The 16,775-nt window shown below is 44.8% G+C and overlaps 1 protein-coding gene across 1 annotated transcript in view; it reads left to right on the top strand.

The window, feature by feature from the left end:
* LOC148525047 (putative N-acetylated-alpha-linked acidic dipeptidase) overlaps positions 1 to 14,484 on the top strand; it is a 150,370-nt gene extending 135,886 nt beyond the window's left edge. Inside the window, exon 17 of the mRNA XM_088471292.1 lies at positions 14,268 to 14,484. Within this exon, the coding sequence (XP_088327418.1) occupies positions 14,268 to 14,484 (217 nt within the window). The remainder of the gene's footprint in view (positions 1 to 14,267) is intronic.
* Positions 14,485 to 16,775: the final 2,291 nt, after the last annotated feature.

Genomic DNA, 16,775 nt, shown 5'->3' with positions numbered 1-16,775 from the left:
TGAGACGTATCGGTGAGCTGCTGTAGCTGTTAGTCTCAGGAGGTTTTGGGTCAGTCTCCCTGTATACCACTCCCATGGGTCAAGTATATAGTGCTCTACATCCTACCAAGCATCGTGTTTTGAGTAGTTGATTCAGAGCCCTGTGCAACTAAATTTGCATATGCATTGTATGTGACTGTTTGCTAGCTGCTGTGTTAATACTGTCTTTTATATCTGTCAGTGTTTTTTATCACTGTGTTTCTCCTCATCCCTCTGTTGCAGGTGTGTGGGGTTTTTCTTTATACTTCACATTTATTTGTTATTTGTGAAGGTTGTCACATTACTTTGCCTTGTTACCTTTAGAATTGATATGTCAAAAAGTAAAGGGAATCAGGAGGGGGATGCCCCTGTGCTGGTTTCAAGTAAGGCTTGTTTGGTGGGCTTGTCCTCTCAGGACTTTATAAATGTAGGTTTGTATGCTGTCTGTATAAAGAACCACCACACCAGTCCAGTATACCAGTCCCTGTACAATAGCCATCTTGGGTGTCCTCCTTGTCTCAGGTTATGTAGCAGTTTGTGGATCGTATGGCTACTCCCATATTGCTTCCATGTATGGGGTACCCACAGCCTGCTATGTTTGCACCTCCTATACATCCTTCCTGGATGGATGCTTAAGACCACTCAAGCAGAGTATGGCTCAGTCAGCTGTTGCAAGCAGACCGGCAGCTACTAAGGCACCTAAGTGAAAGTTAATTTTTTATAGGTCTGTTCAGCATATGGATTCAGATGCATCATCAGAGGAATCAGATGATGCGCAGGGTTCTTCTCCAAGGTCTAGCTCAGGAGAGGAGTACCATCTGTCCACAGTGGATATTCCTTCTTTGGTGAGGGTGGTTAAATCAATCTTAGATATTCAGGATGATGAACCAGCCCCTAGTAAGAGGGCTCCAGTGTCTAAACACCGGAAGGTGGCCAAAACGGAGTTTCCTAAATCCAAGCAGCTCACTGAGCTTATGGAAGAGGCATGGGGTAACCCGGATAAACGATTTTATATGAATAAAAGATTAACATCATTGTATCCTTTTCCAGCTTCTGAATGTACTAAGTGGAAGGTACCTCTTACTCTGGATTCTTACGTGACGCACTTAGTCAGAAATGCTACATTGCCTATTCCGTCAGCATCTTCTCTTAAGGATTCTACAGATAGAATGTCTTAAGGCAATATTTTCATCTTCGGGAGCTGTTAGTCGTCCAGCTATGGCTGGAGCCTGGGTAGCCACAACTGTTGAAGAATGGACGGGGGCATTGGAAAACTCTCTACCAGATGCTACTAGAGAACAGATGTATATCTCCCATATACAGGAAGCGGCTTCCTATTTGGGAGGAGCTGCAGTAGATGCTGGAATTTTAGCTTCTAAAGCATCAGCAGCTTCAGTATTGGCGTGCAGGGTCCTTTGGTTAAGATCCTGGAAAGCTGGTACAGGTTCAAAGAAGGCTCTGGAAACCTTACCTTTCTATGGAAATATACTTTTTGGAGCAGAGTTAGATAAGATAATATCTACTCAGGTGGCTTCAAAGTCTGCAGGTCTGCCATCTACAGGTACAATAAGATTTAGGCAGTTTTCTTTTTGGTCCTTTCATCCTCAGGCACGAGCAAAGGAACAATCTTCCTCCAAGCCATCTAGTTTTTCGCAGGACATCCAAGCGACAAACTAAGAGGTCTGGACCGGCCAGACGTCCAGCTTCTAAGCTGAACAACAAACCCTAGGCTTGATATGGCGGACCTCCTCCTGGGGGAATCCCAGGGTGGGAGGCCGACTTCATCAGTTTGCAGATTACTGGCATCAAATAACAACAGATGCCTGGGTCCGAGAAGTGGGCTCTCAGGGATATGCCATCACTTTCTTGAGGCACCCTCCCCAGAAGTTTTTTTTGCACAGATCCTCCATCAGGTGCGGACAAGGCCTTGGCCCTTCAGGAGGCCATTCACTCCCTGCTGTGGCAGGGGTAATAATCCTGGTTCCTGTGTTCCAATCTATTTTTGGTTCAGAAACCAAATGGGTCTCATCGCCCTATTCTAAATCTAAAAACCCTCAACAGGTTTATCCATGTACCCAAGTTCCGTATGGAAACTCTTCAGTCAATTATTTTGTCAATGGAGCCTGGGGACTTTATGGTTTCCCTGGACATAAAGTCCCCAGGACGTATCTGCATGTTCCTATTACGCCATCCCACCAACAATTTCTACGGGTTTGCTGTCCTACAACAACATTACCAATTTCTGGCACTGACCTTTGGCCTAGCAACATCCCCCCCGGGTATTTACCAATATAATGGCAGTCATGACGGCCTGACGGCCTATCTCAGGCATCAGGGAATCAGGATACTACCATATCTGGGCAATCTTCTGATTTTGGCACAAACTCCAGTTGTTTTACAACACCATTTTCAACTAACCATAGCCTGCCTACAAAAGCACGGCTAGATCATCAATTGGAAGAAATCCTCTCTTTAATCAACACAGCAGATGATACATCTGGGAGCACAAAGGGATTTTCTACCAGAGGACATGATTGCGGCCCTATCATCGCGAGTACTCAAACTGCTATGCAAGTGAAGGGTATCCATTCTATCAATGAGGCAGGTCCTAGGATCAATGGTATCCACCTTCGACATGGTGGGGTATGCTCAGTTTCATTCCAGGCCTCTGCAAATATTGATTCTCTCCAGGTGGAACGGACAGTGTCAGCTAATAAGGTCCCAGAGGATCCTTCTCACTCCAGAGGTTCGTCCCTCCCTCCTGTAGTGGCTCAAAAAGGATCATCTGGTCAAAGGGCGCCCATTCTGGAATCCAAATTGGGTGTTTCTCACCACGGACGCCAGTCTTCACGGATGGGGGCAGTGATAGGTCATCACACCTTTTAAGGAAGTCATCAGGCAAGTCATCTGCCAATAAATATTCTGGAACTGCGAGCAGTATACAAAGCACTTATCATGGCATAAGACCTGCTCCAAACCAAGCCAGTCCAGGTCCAGTTTGACGACACGACTACAGTGGCCTATCTCAATCATCAGGGAGGCACGCAAAGTCATGCAGCCATGAAGGAAGTGATCAAGGTTCTGATTTGGGCAGAATGTCATCTTCCAGCCATCTCTGCAATATTCATACCAGGAGTCCTTAATTGGGAAGCAGACTTCCTAAGTCATCAGAACAGACACACCAGAGAATGGTCTTTTGACCCAGGAGTGTTTCAGCTCTTGGTGAACAAGTGAGGTCTACCAGACATAGACCTCATGGCATCACATCACAACCACAAGGTCCCCAGGTATGGGTCCAGGTCCAGAGACCCATCAGCAGCATTCATGGATGCACTGGAAGTAAGATGGGACTTCAAGCTGGGGTATCTCTTTCCTCCAATTTCCCTCCCAATTCAAGCAGGAAGGCGGAACAGTAATACTAGTGGTTTCGGCTTGGCCCAGACATCATTGGTTCACCGACATACAGAATCTATCCATAGACAGTCCGTATTCTCTTCCTCTATGGCAGGATATGTTAACGCAGGGTTCCTGCCGGCATCCGGATTTACCTCGTCTGGCTTTGACGGCATGGCTCTTGAATCTTTCATCTTAAGAGCCAAAGGTTTCTCCAGCTCTGTGATTCAAACGATGCTTAGAGCATGAAAGCCTGCCTCTGTCCCCATCTATTACAGGATTTGGCATTCTTTTGGTCAATGGTGTTCCCACAGAAAGTATGACCCTAAGACATGGGTCTTCAACCCATGGCCTGCGGAGCCGTTCCCTGTGGCCAGCTGATGGTTAGTGTAGTGCGGGCCGCAGTGAGGGCCTGATTCAGCAAGGATCGCTATTCTGCTAGATCGCATGCACCGCAGTTGCTAATATTAGCGGTGAAATGCAAATGCATTGCGATCACAGCTTACTGTAAGGACACCCACTTCACCTTACACACATCCGTATACTTGGGCAACAAAAGCAAAGATAACAGTGCTGTGGACAACCCAAATCAATAACTGTACACAATGGTAATAATGTAGATGGCCATATGCCAAACACAATGTTTAAAGATAATGAATAACATGTCATGTGAATAGAGAAATTTGTAAAATTATGTCAGATAGAAAAAACAATTATGCCATAAAACAATCAATATATAAATTTAATAATTATATAATATATCCGTATCGATGCATAAAAAATAAAAAAGTGAACATATAACTTGAATATGAAAATAATAAATAAATAAAAAAGTAACACTTATGTGAAATGAATCCAAAATGTTTTTACAATGAGAACATTACAATGAATAAATAAATAAATAAAATATGGTTCTGTCGGAATAATCAGTCTGCATCCAATTGTGCAATGCTGACAATAATAATATAAAGAAACAATGTTAATTCTTCTTTATAATTAGCTTGTTTAGATGGTGAAACAGCAAATCTTTGTCTCTTTATATTCCATTTAGGTCCCCATAATAAGGGAGACAACAGACTTGGGAGACACTTAAGTTTGCGTCCAAATTCAAATCAGGTATTACCTGAATAGATGGTTGTTAATATTCAGCGCTCAAATGTGACCAACAGGTGCGGAGATATTGGCCCTCATTCAGAGGCGGTCGCAAGAAGCGACCGCTCGTTCTGAATGAGGGCGGCCTCTTGTTTTTTTTAGTGCGGCCTCTTGGTCGCTAGCTAAGCTGTGGGTTACCACCCATAGCTTTAGCGACCAACCAGGTTGATGGTCGCAATGGTCAAGACCATCGCGACCATCAGGGCTTGCGATGAGGCCCTAAGGTTGGGTCTCGGCAACCGCAAGCCCCAGGGAGCTTCCTGCTCTGATCGAGCAGGAAGCTCCCCACTGACATCACTGCTGATGTCAGTGCGGCCGCCCACAAAATGACAGGCGTTCCTTAAGGAATGCCTCCGTTTGTGTAGCCACCTCCCCGCCACGCCTACAAAATGGGGCGAGCTGTCGATCAACATCGACAGCCGCCCCTTTTGTAGTGAGCTCCGGAGAAAAAGAATTTCTCTCTCGCTCCAGGGCTTGCTCACGCGCAGTGCGGCCGCTGCGCATGCACAGGGTCTTAACATCAACCCGGTTGCGAGCACTCAGAGCTTGCGACCGGGTCTGAATGAGACCCATAGTGTGTACAGTCCAGAGTATTAACAGACACTGCCACACCAGGAGACGGGATTTCCCGTACTCCACCGCTTCCACCTGAGAGAAGGTGAAAAAGAATATTGCTGGCTAGTTCGGGAGCTCCCGGCCACTTACCTGAAAGAGGTAGTGACCTCTATTTTTAAGCTGCTGCAGCGGTGAGTGTTAAGTTTTTTTACACACTGAACATCCCACTGACCCCCAGTGAGAGTGTGGGGCACAGTGACTGTTAATACTCTGGATTATACACACTATGAGGGGTATTCAATATGGGAGCGAAAAGTCCGTGCTGGACTTTTCACTCCACATCGGAGATTTTCCTGAGATAAAGTATCGGGCGCGCGCCCGCTTTATCCCCGTATTCAATATAAAAGCTACAAAATCGGGAACCTGCGAACTTACGAAGTGGGATCTGCGAAAAAATACGAAATTTACCTGGAATAAATAGTAGGACACCCCTAAAGCTGTAAAAACATGGGGGATCACTATGGGTACCCCCGTTTTAGCCTGCAAATGAAAGTCGGGGTTTTAAATAGTGGCTGCAGGTGTTTTTTTCATGACATTGAAGAAGTGTTGCAGAAGAGCACTTAGGTTTTTTTTTTCATTTTTTAAGTGGTCCCATCAAATTTGGGGTACATGAAAATGGGTACTAGCATATTTTTAAGTCCCTAAAGTCTTTATTTAAAAATTATGCAAATATGCACCTGCCGCTAATAGCCTATTCTAGAATACACCTGCCCCATAGTGACAGAATACCCCTGAACCTATTTCCCTATTTTTAAACAATTTTTTCCCTTTTTATTTTTTTTCACCCCACATTTTCAATAATTTTTTTGGGGTGTCCCAATTTTTTTTTTTTTTACACAGTTTATTTTAAAATTACATTCCCAGGGATGCAGGCTATTTTTTTTAAGCCTGCATCCCTAAACCCCAATTCTGCACTTTTTTTCGCCACCTATTCAGTGGTGAAAAGTTATCCCCGTTTTTTTCAAAGACTTTTCGAACCTGCGAAAAAATCTTTGGAATTGAATACGGTGCAAAACCAAAACCAGCAAAATTTCATCGGTGTGAAATTATCGCAAAAACTGACTTTTCGCTCCATATTGAATACCCCTGTATATCTCCGCACCTGTTGGTCACATTTGAGCGCTGAATATTAACGACCATCTATTCAGGTAATACCTGATTTGGATTTGGACGCAAACTTAAGGGTCTCCCAAGTCTGTTGTCTCCCTTATTTAAGCGGACCTAAATGGAATATAAAGAGACAAAGATTTGCTGTTTCACCATCTAAACAAGCTAATTATAAAGAAGACTTAACATTGTTTCTTTATATTATTGTCAGTCTTGCACAATTGGATGCAGACTGATTATTCCGACAGAACCATATTTTATTTATTTATTTATTGTGATGTTCTCATTGTAAAAACATTTTGGATTCATTTCACATAAGTGTTACTTTTTTATTTATTTATTATTTTTCATATTCAAGTTATATGTTCACCTATTCATTTTTTATGCATCGTTACGGATATATTATATAATTGTTGAATTTATATATTTATTGATTGTTTTATGACATAATTGTTTTTTCTATCTGACATAAATTTACAAATTCCTCTATTCACATGACACGTTATTCATTATCTTTTAACATATTGTGTTTGCCATATGGCCATCTGCATTATTACCATTGTGTACAGTTATTGATTTGGGTTGTCCACAGCGCTGTTATCTTTTCTTTTGTTTTTCACATCTGGTTTGCAACCTTGTAAACAGCAGCGTGGTATCATACTCCTTGTCTTTACAATTGTGTATAGTAGTTATCCTAATTTCAGCGCCTGTGACTATAATCTTTTTTCTTGTTGTATACTTGGGCAACATATCGAAATAATCGGTAACATCGAGGAACATCAGACCCATATGCACAGTTAAGGCAGGTCAGACCTCACTCAGGAATTGCTAACTTCAATGCATGCTATGAGCCCTCATTCTGCATATGGTATTGCAGTGGATAATTTATGCAAGCCCCTGCAACACACTGGCACGTCTGCGTTCGCCCGACCACACCCGCATCACCACCCACAAATGGCACTTCCTGTCAATCAATGTGCTCGGGGGCTGCATAGCCCCTGCAAATGCATTTGTCATCGCAATTGCTAGTTTGCGCACACGCACTGCAATGCATATGCATGCACAATGCGAATTAATCTACCAATTGTGTGCGCCTTTGCTACTGCGATCCTTGCTGAATCAGGCCCAGAGTGCGGTCCGCACTACACAGAAACAAATGCATCGGCGGCAGTGTGTTTGTTTTGGCAGGCAGTGAGAGTCAGACAGACTCTCACTGGCTGCTGCAACCACTGCATGAGCCGGGCTGGAGCTCACTCATGAGCTCCGCATTCCAGCTCCCGCAGTGGGTGATGGGAGAGACATCATGAGCGCAGAGCGGGCCGGGAGGACAACGGCCACAGGAGTGGACAGTGGCAGGCGCGGGGATTCAGGTAAGTGGGGTTTTTTTTGTGTCTCTTTGTCCAATATATGTAAGGGGCAGACACTGCATGGGGGGACTACTACTGGGGGGGCACTGCATAGGGGAGACCACTACTGGGGACGCAATATAAGGGGCACTACTGGGGGAACTGCATGGGGGGACTACTTCTGGGGGCACTGCATAGAGAGGACTACTACTGGGGGCACTGCATAGGGGGGACAACTACTGGGGATGCAATATAAGGGCACTGTATAAGGGGAACTGCATAGGAGGGACTACTAGTGGCACTGTATAGGGAGACCACTAATGGGGGCACTGCATAGGGGGGACTACTTCTGGATGCACTGCAATGGGAAGACTACTGGGGGCGCTGCATAAGGGGGACCACTACTGGGGGCACTGTATAAGGGGCACTGCATAGGAGGGACTACTACTGGGGGCACTGTATAGGGGGGACCTCTACTGGGGGCACTGCATAGGGGGGACTACTACTAGGGGCACTATATAAGGGGTACTACTGGGGGGACTGCAAAGGGGGGACTACTACTGCGGGCAGTATATAAAGGGCACTACTGGGGGCACTGCATAATGGGGACCACTACTGGGGTCACTGCATAGTGGGGACTACTACTGGGGGCACTGCATATAAGGGACTACTTCTGGGGGCACTGTATAGGGGGGACCACTACTGGGGGTACTGCATAGGGGGGACTACTACTGGGGGCATTATATAAGGGGTACTACTGGGGGCACTGCAAAGGATGGGCCACTACTGGGGGCAATATATAAAGGGCACTACTGGGGGCATTGCATAATGGGGACCACTACTGGGGCCACTGCATAGTGGGGAATACTACTGGGGGCATTGTATAAGGGGCATTAATGGAGGCACTGCATGGGGGACTACTACTGAGGGCACTGCATAGTGGGGACCACTACTGGGGGCACTGTATAAGGGGTATTACTGGAGGCACTGCAGAGGGGGCCAGTTATGGAACATAATTGTTTGAGGATGGGGGCAACTATCTGACATAATTAATGGAGTAGGAGGGACAGTTATGGGACATAATTATAATTGTGGGAGGAGGGGTGCCGTTCTGGGACCTAATTAAAATTGTAGGAGGGGGCAGTTATGGGACATAATTGTGTGAGGTGGGGGCATGGTCTAAATACCACAGTATAGCTTAGTGGTCCTTGGGCTTCATTGAATTTTTTTATGTGCCCCACACTGTCTTAAAAGCTGAAGACCCCTGCCCTAAGGTGTTTAGGGTTTCCCGGGTACAGGCTTTTCTCCAGGCTGGGTTAGACCTTGGTCTCCACCTGGCCACTTTGAGACTGCAAGTTTCTGCATTGTCAGTCTGGTTCCAGAGAAAAATTGCTGAATTACCACATGTTAGAATTTTTTTTCAGGGAGTTCTGCGATTTCAGCCTCCTTTTATCCCACCTGTAGCACCGTGGGATCTGTCTTTGGTTCTTAAGGGGCTACAAGCTCCCCCGTTTGAACCTCTAGACTGTAGATTTGAAATGGTTGACAGCACAATCTATTCTGCATGCAGAGTCTCTGATTTGGCAGTACTCTCTTGTCGCTCCCCATATTTTATTTTGCACCAGGATAGAGCTGTTCTTCTTCATACAAGGGAGGGTTACCTTCCTAAGGTAGTGTCCCATTTTCATGTAAATGAAGAAATAGTAGTTCCAGCTTTTCAGGCTACAGACCTCTCGGTAGGTGAAGCTTCCCTGGATGTAGTTTGTGCTCTCCGTATCTATGTGGAGCTTACAAACCCTTTTTGTATTATATGTTTTTCACAAACGAGGATGGCCAGCTAACAAGCAGACCTTGACTCGATGGTTACTTATGACTATCTCTCAGGTGTACACACAGGCTGATCTCCCTGTCCCAAACACGGTGACAGCACATTCGACTCGGTCTATAGGTTCATTGTGGGCATTTAGTCGTGGTGCCTATGCTGAGCAATTGTGCAAGGCAGCCATGTTGTCTTCTGTCCACACTTTTCTTAGGTTCTATGCCTTTGATACTTTTGCCTCTCAGGATGCTTCCATTGGGCGTCCTCCACACTTTGGGGAACTGCTTTATGACATCCCCATGGTATCCCTGTGGATCCCTATGGACACTGAAGAAGAAAATAAGAGTTATGGTACACTTACCATTGATAACTTTTTCTTCTAGGTCCATAGGGTCCACAGGGCACCCACTCTGACGCACCTGGCTGCATTGGTATGTAGTCAGGAAGTTGATGGTCGAAATGCTGACCGCCGGCATCCCGACTGTCATATCCCAACAAGGGACTAATGATAGACGTCGAAATCCTAATGCTTATTATTATCCCTACATCGGGATCCCGACGCCCAGCATACAAACGAAGTTAAGCCAGGTGGCGGGTGCAGACAGCCGCGAGTAGGGGGGGAGGGTTAGGTTTGGGGCTCCTGGGGGGTACTTAGGGTTAGGCACCCCCCCGGAGGGTTAGGGTCAGGCTAAAAGAAGGGGAGTTAGGGTTAGGCACCCTCAGGTGGAGGTTAGAGTTAGGCAGCCCCACAGGAGAGTTAGGTTTAGGGAGTGGGTAGGGGGGGTTAAGTTTAGGCACTTGTGGGGGAGGTTAGGGTTAGGCATTACGGGGGGAGGTTAGGGTTAGGCACCCGTAAAGGAGGGTTAGGGTTAGGGGGGAGGGTTAGAAATAGTAGAAATACTTACCCTGTTGAGATCTTCTAGTGCCGGTCTTCCGGCGTCGGGGTTTGAACCGCTGGACTTGGGTCTGGCGGTAACTCATATCGATTCCGGCTGCATTGGGAATTTTTTCTTTCGGTCACGGATTCTATCATCTTATGTGAGAGTGCTTCTGGCGTATGATTGTTCTTCCTTCTCCTCTTTCCTTCTCCTGCCTTGAGGCTTGTTTACAAAACTGAAGGCTTGTGGCTGGGGGGCGGGGTATATATTTGGAGGAAGACCTGAGGTATCCTGGGAGCTGAAAGGTTTAACTGTTTGGTGCCTGGATCTCTCCAACCACATTATCCCATGGTATCCCTGTTGACCCTATGGATCTCAAAGAAAAAGAGTTATCAATGGTAAGTCTACCATAACTCTTATTTTATATATGTTTTGAAACACATAACATTAACATAAATTTTTATTATATCGGTCATTGATATATCGAACTATCGATGATCAGAACATTGCGACCATCAAGACTTGCAGTTCCCAAGAGGCTACTCCTCAGAGCAACCACCAGGTAGACACTGTGGGGTGTTAATTTACATATCCCTGGCGGCTGCTCCTCTCCGCAGCTGCCGGGTGGGGGTTCTGCCGCGCTGAACGATCAGCAGTGATCATCTACATGGCAGTCACTGGGGAAGGGTATATGGATGCAGAGGGGTCGTGAGGTCCCACTGCTATGGGCGGCTGCTGGAAGATTATCTTCTGGCAGTTGCACACTGTGCATTTCTGACGGGTCGCATAATTTGTGACCATGCCAATTAACGCAAAGCCTGGCATGGTTTCAAATCATACAACCACGCCAGGCAATTGGGTAATGCTAACATTGTCAAGCGGCAGCCACATTTCTATGATTTTGTTACCCCTAGTAACCAAACACACATGCCATGGATTTCTCCTAGTGCATATGCGTCTGTTGCCGAGCTGGACGTGCCATACACATGTGACTAAGGGCCTGATTCAGACCAACACGCGAGCGCATAGCGCTCGCAAGCGGGTCGATGGTCCCCGACTGCGCACGCGACGCCTCGGGCATGCGCGAGACCCGTACTTCTATGGCAGCTCCGTCGCAACCGGTCTCGCTACAAGACGGGGCAGCTGTCGATGGTGATTGACAGTTCACCCCGTTTTGTAGGGGCGGATTGGGGTGGCTGCACAAACGCAGGCGTTCCCTTAGGAATGCCTGGCATTTGTGGGCGGCCCTACTGACATCAGTAGTGTACTTTCTGCTCTATTTGAGCAGGAAGTCTACTCGGGCCTGCGAGAGCTGAGATCCTACCACAGGGTCTCCTCGCAAGCCCCATGGTCGCGATAATCGCGACCATCGCCAGGCCGCCCGCAAAAGCTGTGGGTGGTCACCCACAGCTTAGCGTGCGGCCTGGAGGCCGAAAAAAAAAAATCCCCGCCCTGATTCAGAGCGAGCGCTCGCAAACAGCGAGCGGCTCTGAATCAGGCCCTAAGTCATTTTTCGTACCTCACACATTTTTTTGTACCACACACATTTTCCCATCCATTTTTAATACTTCAATAAAAAACAAATGACAAATACTATCATTTTGCCCTTGTACTTTTGTCTTGGCTACTTACTTACAACGTGTGGCATTTTAATAATTGTAGAAGTTCTGACCTCTCACTTTTTGTTCTCGGCAGCTATTAATAAAAAAGTTTCAGATATTTTAATAACAATACTAGGATGTGTCTACAACTTTTTGTATCTGTGACATGTAACCCAAAATGTGTGATGTTTTCCATATTCCCAGCTTTCCATGGTGACTCATAACTGTGAAGGGAACATACAGTTCCTTCAGGACCTAAATTACTTTAATTTTATTTTCATATTGAGCTGGTCAAGTGGCATCTGCCAATAATCAGGCGGAAATCCTCTAGTGTAGGTCAAGTACGCTTCCACCTGCTTCTGTCCATATCTTGCAGAAGCATCCACTGTAGCACAGGGACAGTCTGGCAGCAAAACAGGGCAAAGCTGGTTCATTTGTATTCACTGTCAGACTGACTTTTCTTACATATGCTGGGACTCACTGTGACACAAGAAGTGTAAAAAGTACCTACTGTATAATGCAAATGGTCTTCATACCTGGGGAAGCAATTAAATAGTAGACATTAGGAAAGCAATATTACATTCAGGAACATGGTAGTTGAGAACAGTTAAATGAAAGAACTTGTAGACCTGATTTGTGTGGATCAAGAACTAGAATGGCTCAGGCTGACCTTTGAGTAGTCTCTTGGAACACAAGAGCAATGTAAGACAATACAGTAGGGTTTACAGTATATCAGTAAGTAGAGGGGAAACTAGGAGCAGCTTAAGACACAGTAACCAAAAATGACCGTGATAAGGGTATAGTACACAGTTTAGGCTGCAAAAGATGTTTTGGCTCAGAAATATAATGGGGTCTATGTACTAAGCCTTTGAGAGATAGAGTGGAGAGAGATAAAGGCCCTGATTCAGAGCCGGACGCTCTGACCAGAGCGCTCGCTCTGAATCAGGGCCCACCTCCATTAATATGGAGCGTCCTCCTGGACGCTCGTATAGCTGTGGGTCATCACCCACAGCATATACGAGCGTGCAGGTTGATGGTCGCGATGGTCTTGACCATCGCGACCATCGAAACTGCGAGCAACAGCCTGTGGTTGAGGTTTTCAACCGCAAGGCCAGGAGTGATTTTGGCTCTATCAGAGCCAAAATCACTCCCACTGACATCACTAGTGATGTCAGTGGGGCCGGCTTCAGACGGTAGGCGTTCCCTTGGGAACGCCTCCGTCTGGCAGGCACGCCCCTGGCATGCCCACCAAAGGGGGCGTGCTGTCAGTCAACATCGACAGCACGCCCCCTTTGATGAGACACTCCGAGCGAAGGAAAGTCCTTCTCTCGGCGCGTCTCGTGCATGCGCACGACGGAGCTCCCTCCATCGTGCGCATGCGCAGTGCAGACCATCGACCCACTTGCGAGCGGACAGTCGCTTGCGAGTGGGTCTGAATGAGGGCCAAAGTACCAACCAATCAGCTTTTAACTGTCGTTTTTCAAACACAGCCTGTAACATGGCAGTTAGGAGCTGATTAGCTGGTACATTATCTCCGTTCACTTAATCTCTCTCCAAGGCTTAGTACATAGGGGATGTAGTTAGGAAGCCGGCGGTCAAAATGCCGACCACCGGCTTCCCGACAGTGAAATCCCGGCAAGAGACTAATGATAGGCATCTAAATCCCGAGCGGATAGCGGTGGAGGGGCAAGGGTTTGGTTTAGGGGCTCCCGGGGGAACTAAGGGTTAGGCACCCCCCCCCCAGGAGGGTTAGGATTAGGCTAGGGGAAGGGGGAGTTAGGGTCAGGCACCCCAGGGGGGAGGTTGGGGTTAGGCATTAGGGGGGGAGGTTAGGATTAGGCACCCCTAAAGGAGGGTTAGGGGGGTAGAGGGGAGGGTTAAGTGGTTTACTTACTTCCGTCGGGATCTTCTGCTGCCGGCCTTCCGGCGTCGGTATTTCATCCACCGAGCTTAGGTCAGGTGGTATGACATACCGATTCCGTACATAGACCCCAAGGTCACAAGTGAAAAGAAACATGTTTGGGAGTAAGATTTCCATTCCATAGCTTATGCCACGTGGTATTAATTCTACATCTGATTTTGGAATGGTCAGTCACCCAACAGCTGCACACACACAAATATAGCCAGGCCCTTATTTATTTGTATTGTACAAAAGAGAGATCTAAGATTGGTTAGCCTTCATTACTTCTGGGGTATAGAATTAAATTCTCCAAAGAATAACACAACACTGTTAATCGTGTAGCAGACAATGTTGTATACTACTGTATATACAAGCCTTTGTTTACTCTGTGAGTAAAGCTTCCGTTGATGCATACTATATTTCTCTGCTCCTTTCCAGGCACGTGATTTATGCCCCTAATCAGCACAATCTGTACACCGCCTCCAGCTTCCCCGGACTGGCTGCTGCAATGTTTGATATAGAAAACGATCCAAACCAGGAAAGGCGTTGGCAACAAGTTAAAAAGGAAATTTCTGTAATTGCGTTCACTATAGCCTCTGCTGCTAGCACCATGCAGGACACCAGCAGCATAGGTGGAGTCAGTATGAAATACTGAAAGTGTTGTCCTCTGGATTATATAATGATGTACATTAACTAACACGGAATACATAAATGCATATAACCGTCACTGATAACATTATCGTTTTATACCGGTATAACATGTACTGTAGCAATACTCGCTGTTCTGTATGATGGATAGAATTGCATATCTCCCTAAAACCCAAACAGTTTTGTTTTATTAGTGACTAGATTGTGTACATGTCCTAAAATATCCTGATTTTCCAGTTGTGAATATTAGGAGGTGCTTTCACTATCTATATTTATTGTTTATAGGCATACATTCGCTTTTGTCTAGATTTTAGGAAATATGCTTATGCCCTCTGTCTACCTATTTAAGATGAGCTTTTAAATAGTACAATTGATTTTATGAGCATGTCTAATAATTATCTTATATGACACAACACATTTCCTTATGTTTGTCTACATTGCAATATATATTGTGCTTATACCAGGTATAGTATGACTGGTCGACAGTCTGAAGGTCGACACCAGAAGGTTGACAGGTACTGAATGTCGTCACTCAGAAGGTCGACCACTAATATGTAGACATGTATTTAGGTCAACATGGTTAAATGGGCGACACATTCAAAAGGTCGACATTTAACATGTTGACACAAAAATTTAGACTTTGTTTTTGTTATTTTAGCCTAACCCTAAACCTAATCCTAAAATCATCAAAAAACAATATCGACGTTTTAATGCTGACATGTTAAATTTCGACTTTCTGAATGTGTTGACCATTTAACTATGTCAACCTAAATACTTGGTCTACATATTGGTAGTCGACCTAATGATCATGTAGACCTTTCACTGTCAACATTCAGAATGAGTTGACCCTCTGAATGTCAAACATTTTAATATCGACTAGTCGACCTTTATACCGAGGTACCTGCATAGCAAAGTGTCTCTGAAAATTATATTAATAGATTAGAAGCTAAATTCAAGTGATTCTATATAAAAGATCATTTTGTGCTAGAATATATTGTTATTGCATGGAGAGTAAGTGTCTAACAACAAATTAATGTAAACTAAGCATTGCACATCATTTTCATGTCTATGCAGTGATGGTGAATTTTATTTTAATATCAGAAATGTATAAGAGATGTTTTATTTAATCTTCATGGAATATACCATAGATCTATTTATACGGTTGTGGTACAAAGTGTCAGCATTCAGAATGTCGACATGGATGGGAAGTTGACATGTAAATGTCGACATTCAAAATTTAGTCGTGGATATAATGTCAACATTATCAGAAAGTTGACGTTGTAAATGTCAACAGTTGGCATGTCGACCATGCAGTTTTCCATAGACATGTCAACTAACCCTAACCGCAGCCTAAAACTAACCCAAACGTTAACCCTAAAGTTGGGAAAAATCAGCTGTTGACATTCTATCATTGTTATGTTGACATGTTGACATTTTGTCCATGTCAATATTCAAAATGTTGACCTTCAGAATGTATACCATTTATGCTACTTATAAAGAAGGACATATACCCATAGCAATATGGTTGAAATATGCAGTTATTGTTGTAATATTCTTATGCTGTATATACAGCAATTCATTCCAGAGCCCAATGATGCCAATTGGATAAATTACCTGGATCAGTCAGACACATTAATGTCCTGCAGGAATTAGAGCTATAGATAATATTCTTTTTTACATTTTGTGAACTTGCCATGACAGTCCTCTTTGTAACAAATTCCACAGCTAAATCATCCTTCTAGTAAAGACCTTCCTTTGTCGATGATGAAATCTTATATTGTCATTGGTTCTGAAACACTTATTATACAAATCTGCTACATTTATTTAACAGGTTGCTTTATCTCTGAGGTCCTGGTCCTACATCCATCTGTGACTGTCAAAACCCCCATTTTCAAGTTATTTTTTTAATAGCATCCTATTTATTTATCCCTCTTTTCATGCATCTCAGAATTGCCTAAGCTTTTGCAGTTGTGGCCTGGCACTGTGCTGCTACTCAGCTTTCTATCAGCCAGTATCTCCATTACATTACATTTAATGTGAAGGCAGCATACAGTAGTTATGAACACATCATGCATAAACCTACAGTACATAAAATGTAATCAGCCCCTATTATGGAGCATTTTACCATTTTGTCTCTACTCTGTATTAATAAACCTATATGACTTATTATAATTAGCATATTGGCAAATACAAATACTGATGTCTGCAGTACACCACTAATAACTTTATTTCAGACTGTATATGTTCTGCTTACAATTACCCATTGTTTTCTGTGTTTTAACCAGTAGGATAAGGAGT

Source organism: Taudactylus pleione, unplaced genomic scaffold, assembly GCF_031769625.1.
Source record: "Taudactylus pleione unplaced genomic scaffold, aTauple2 ptg000113l, whole genome shotgun sequence".
NCBI lineage: Eukaryota > Metazoa > Chordata > Amphibia > Anura > Myobatrachidae > Taudactylus > Taudactylus pleione.
This window is presented reverse-complemented; position numbering and strand designations above follow the sequence as displayed.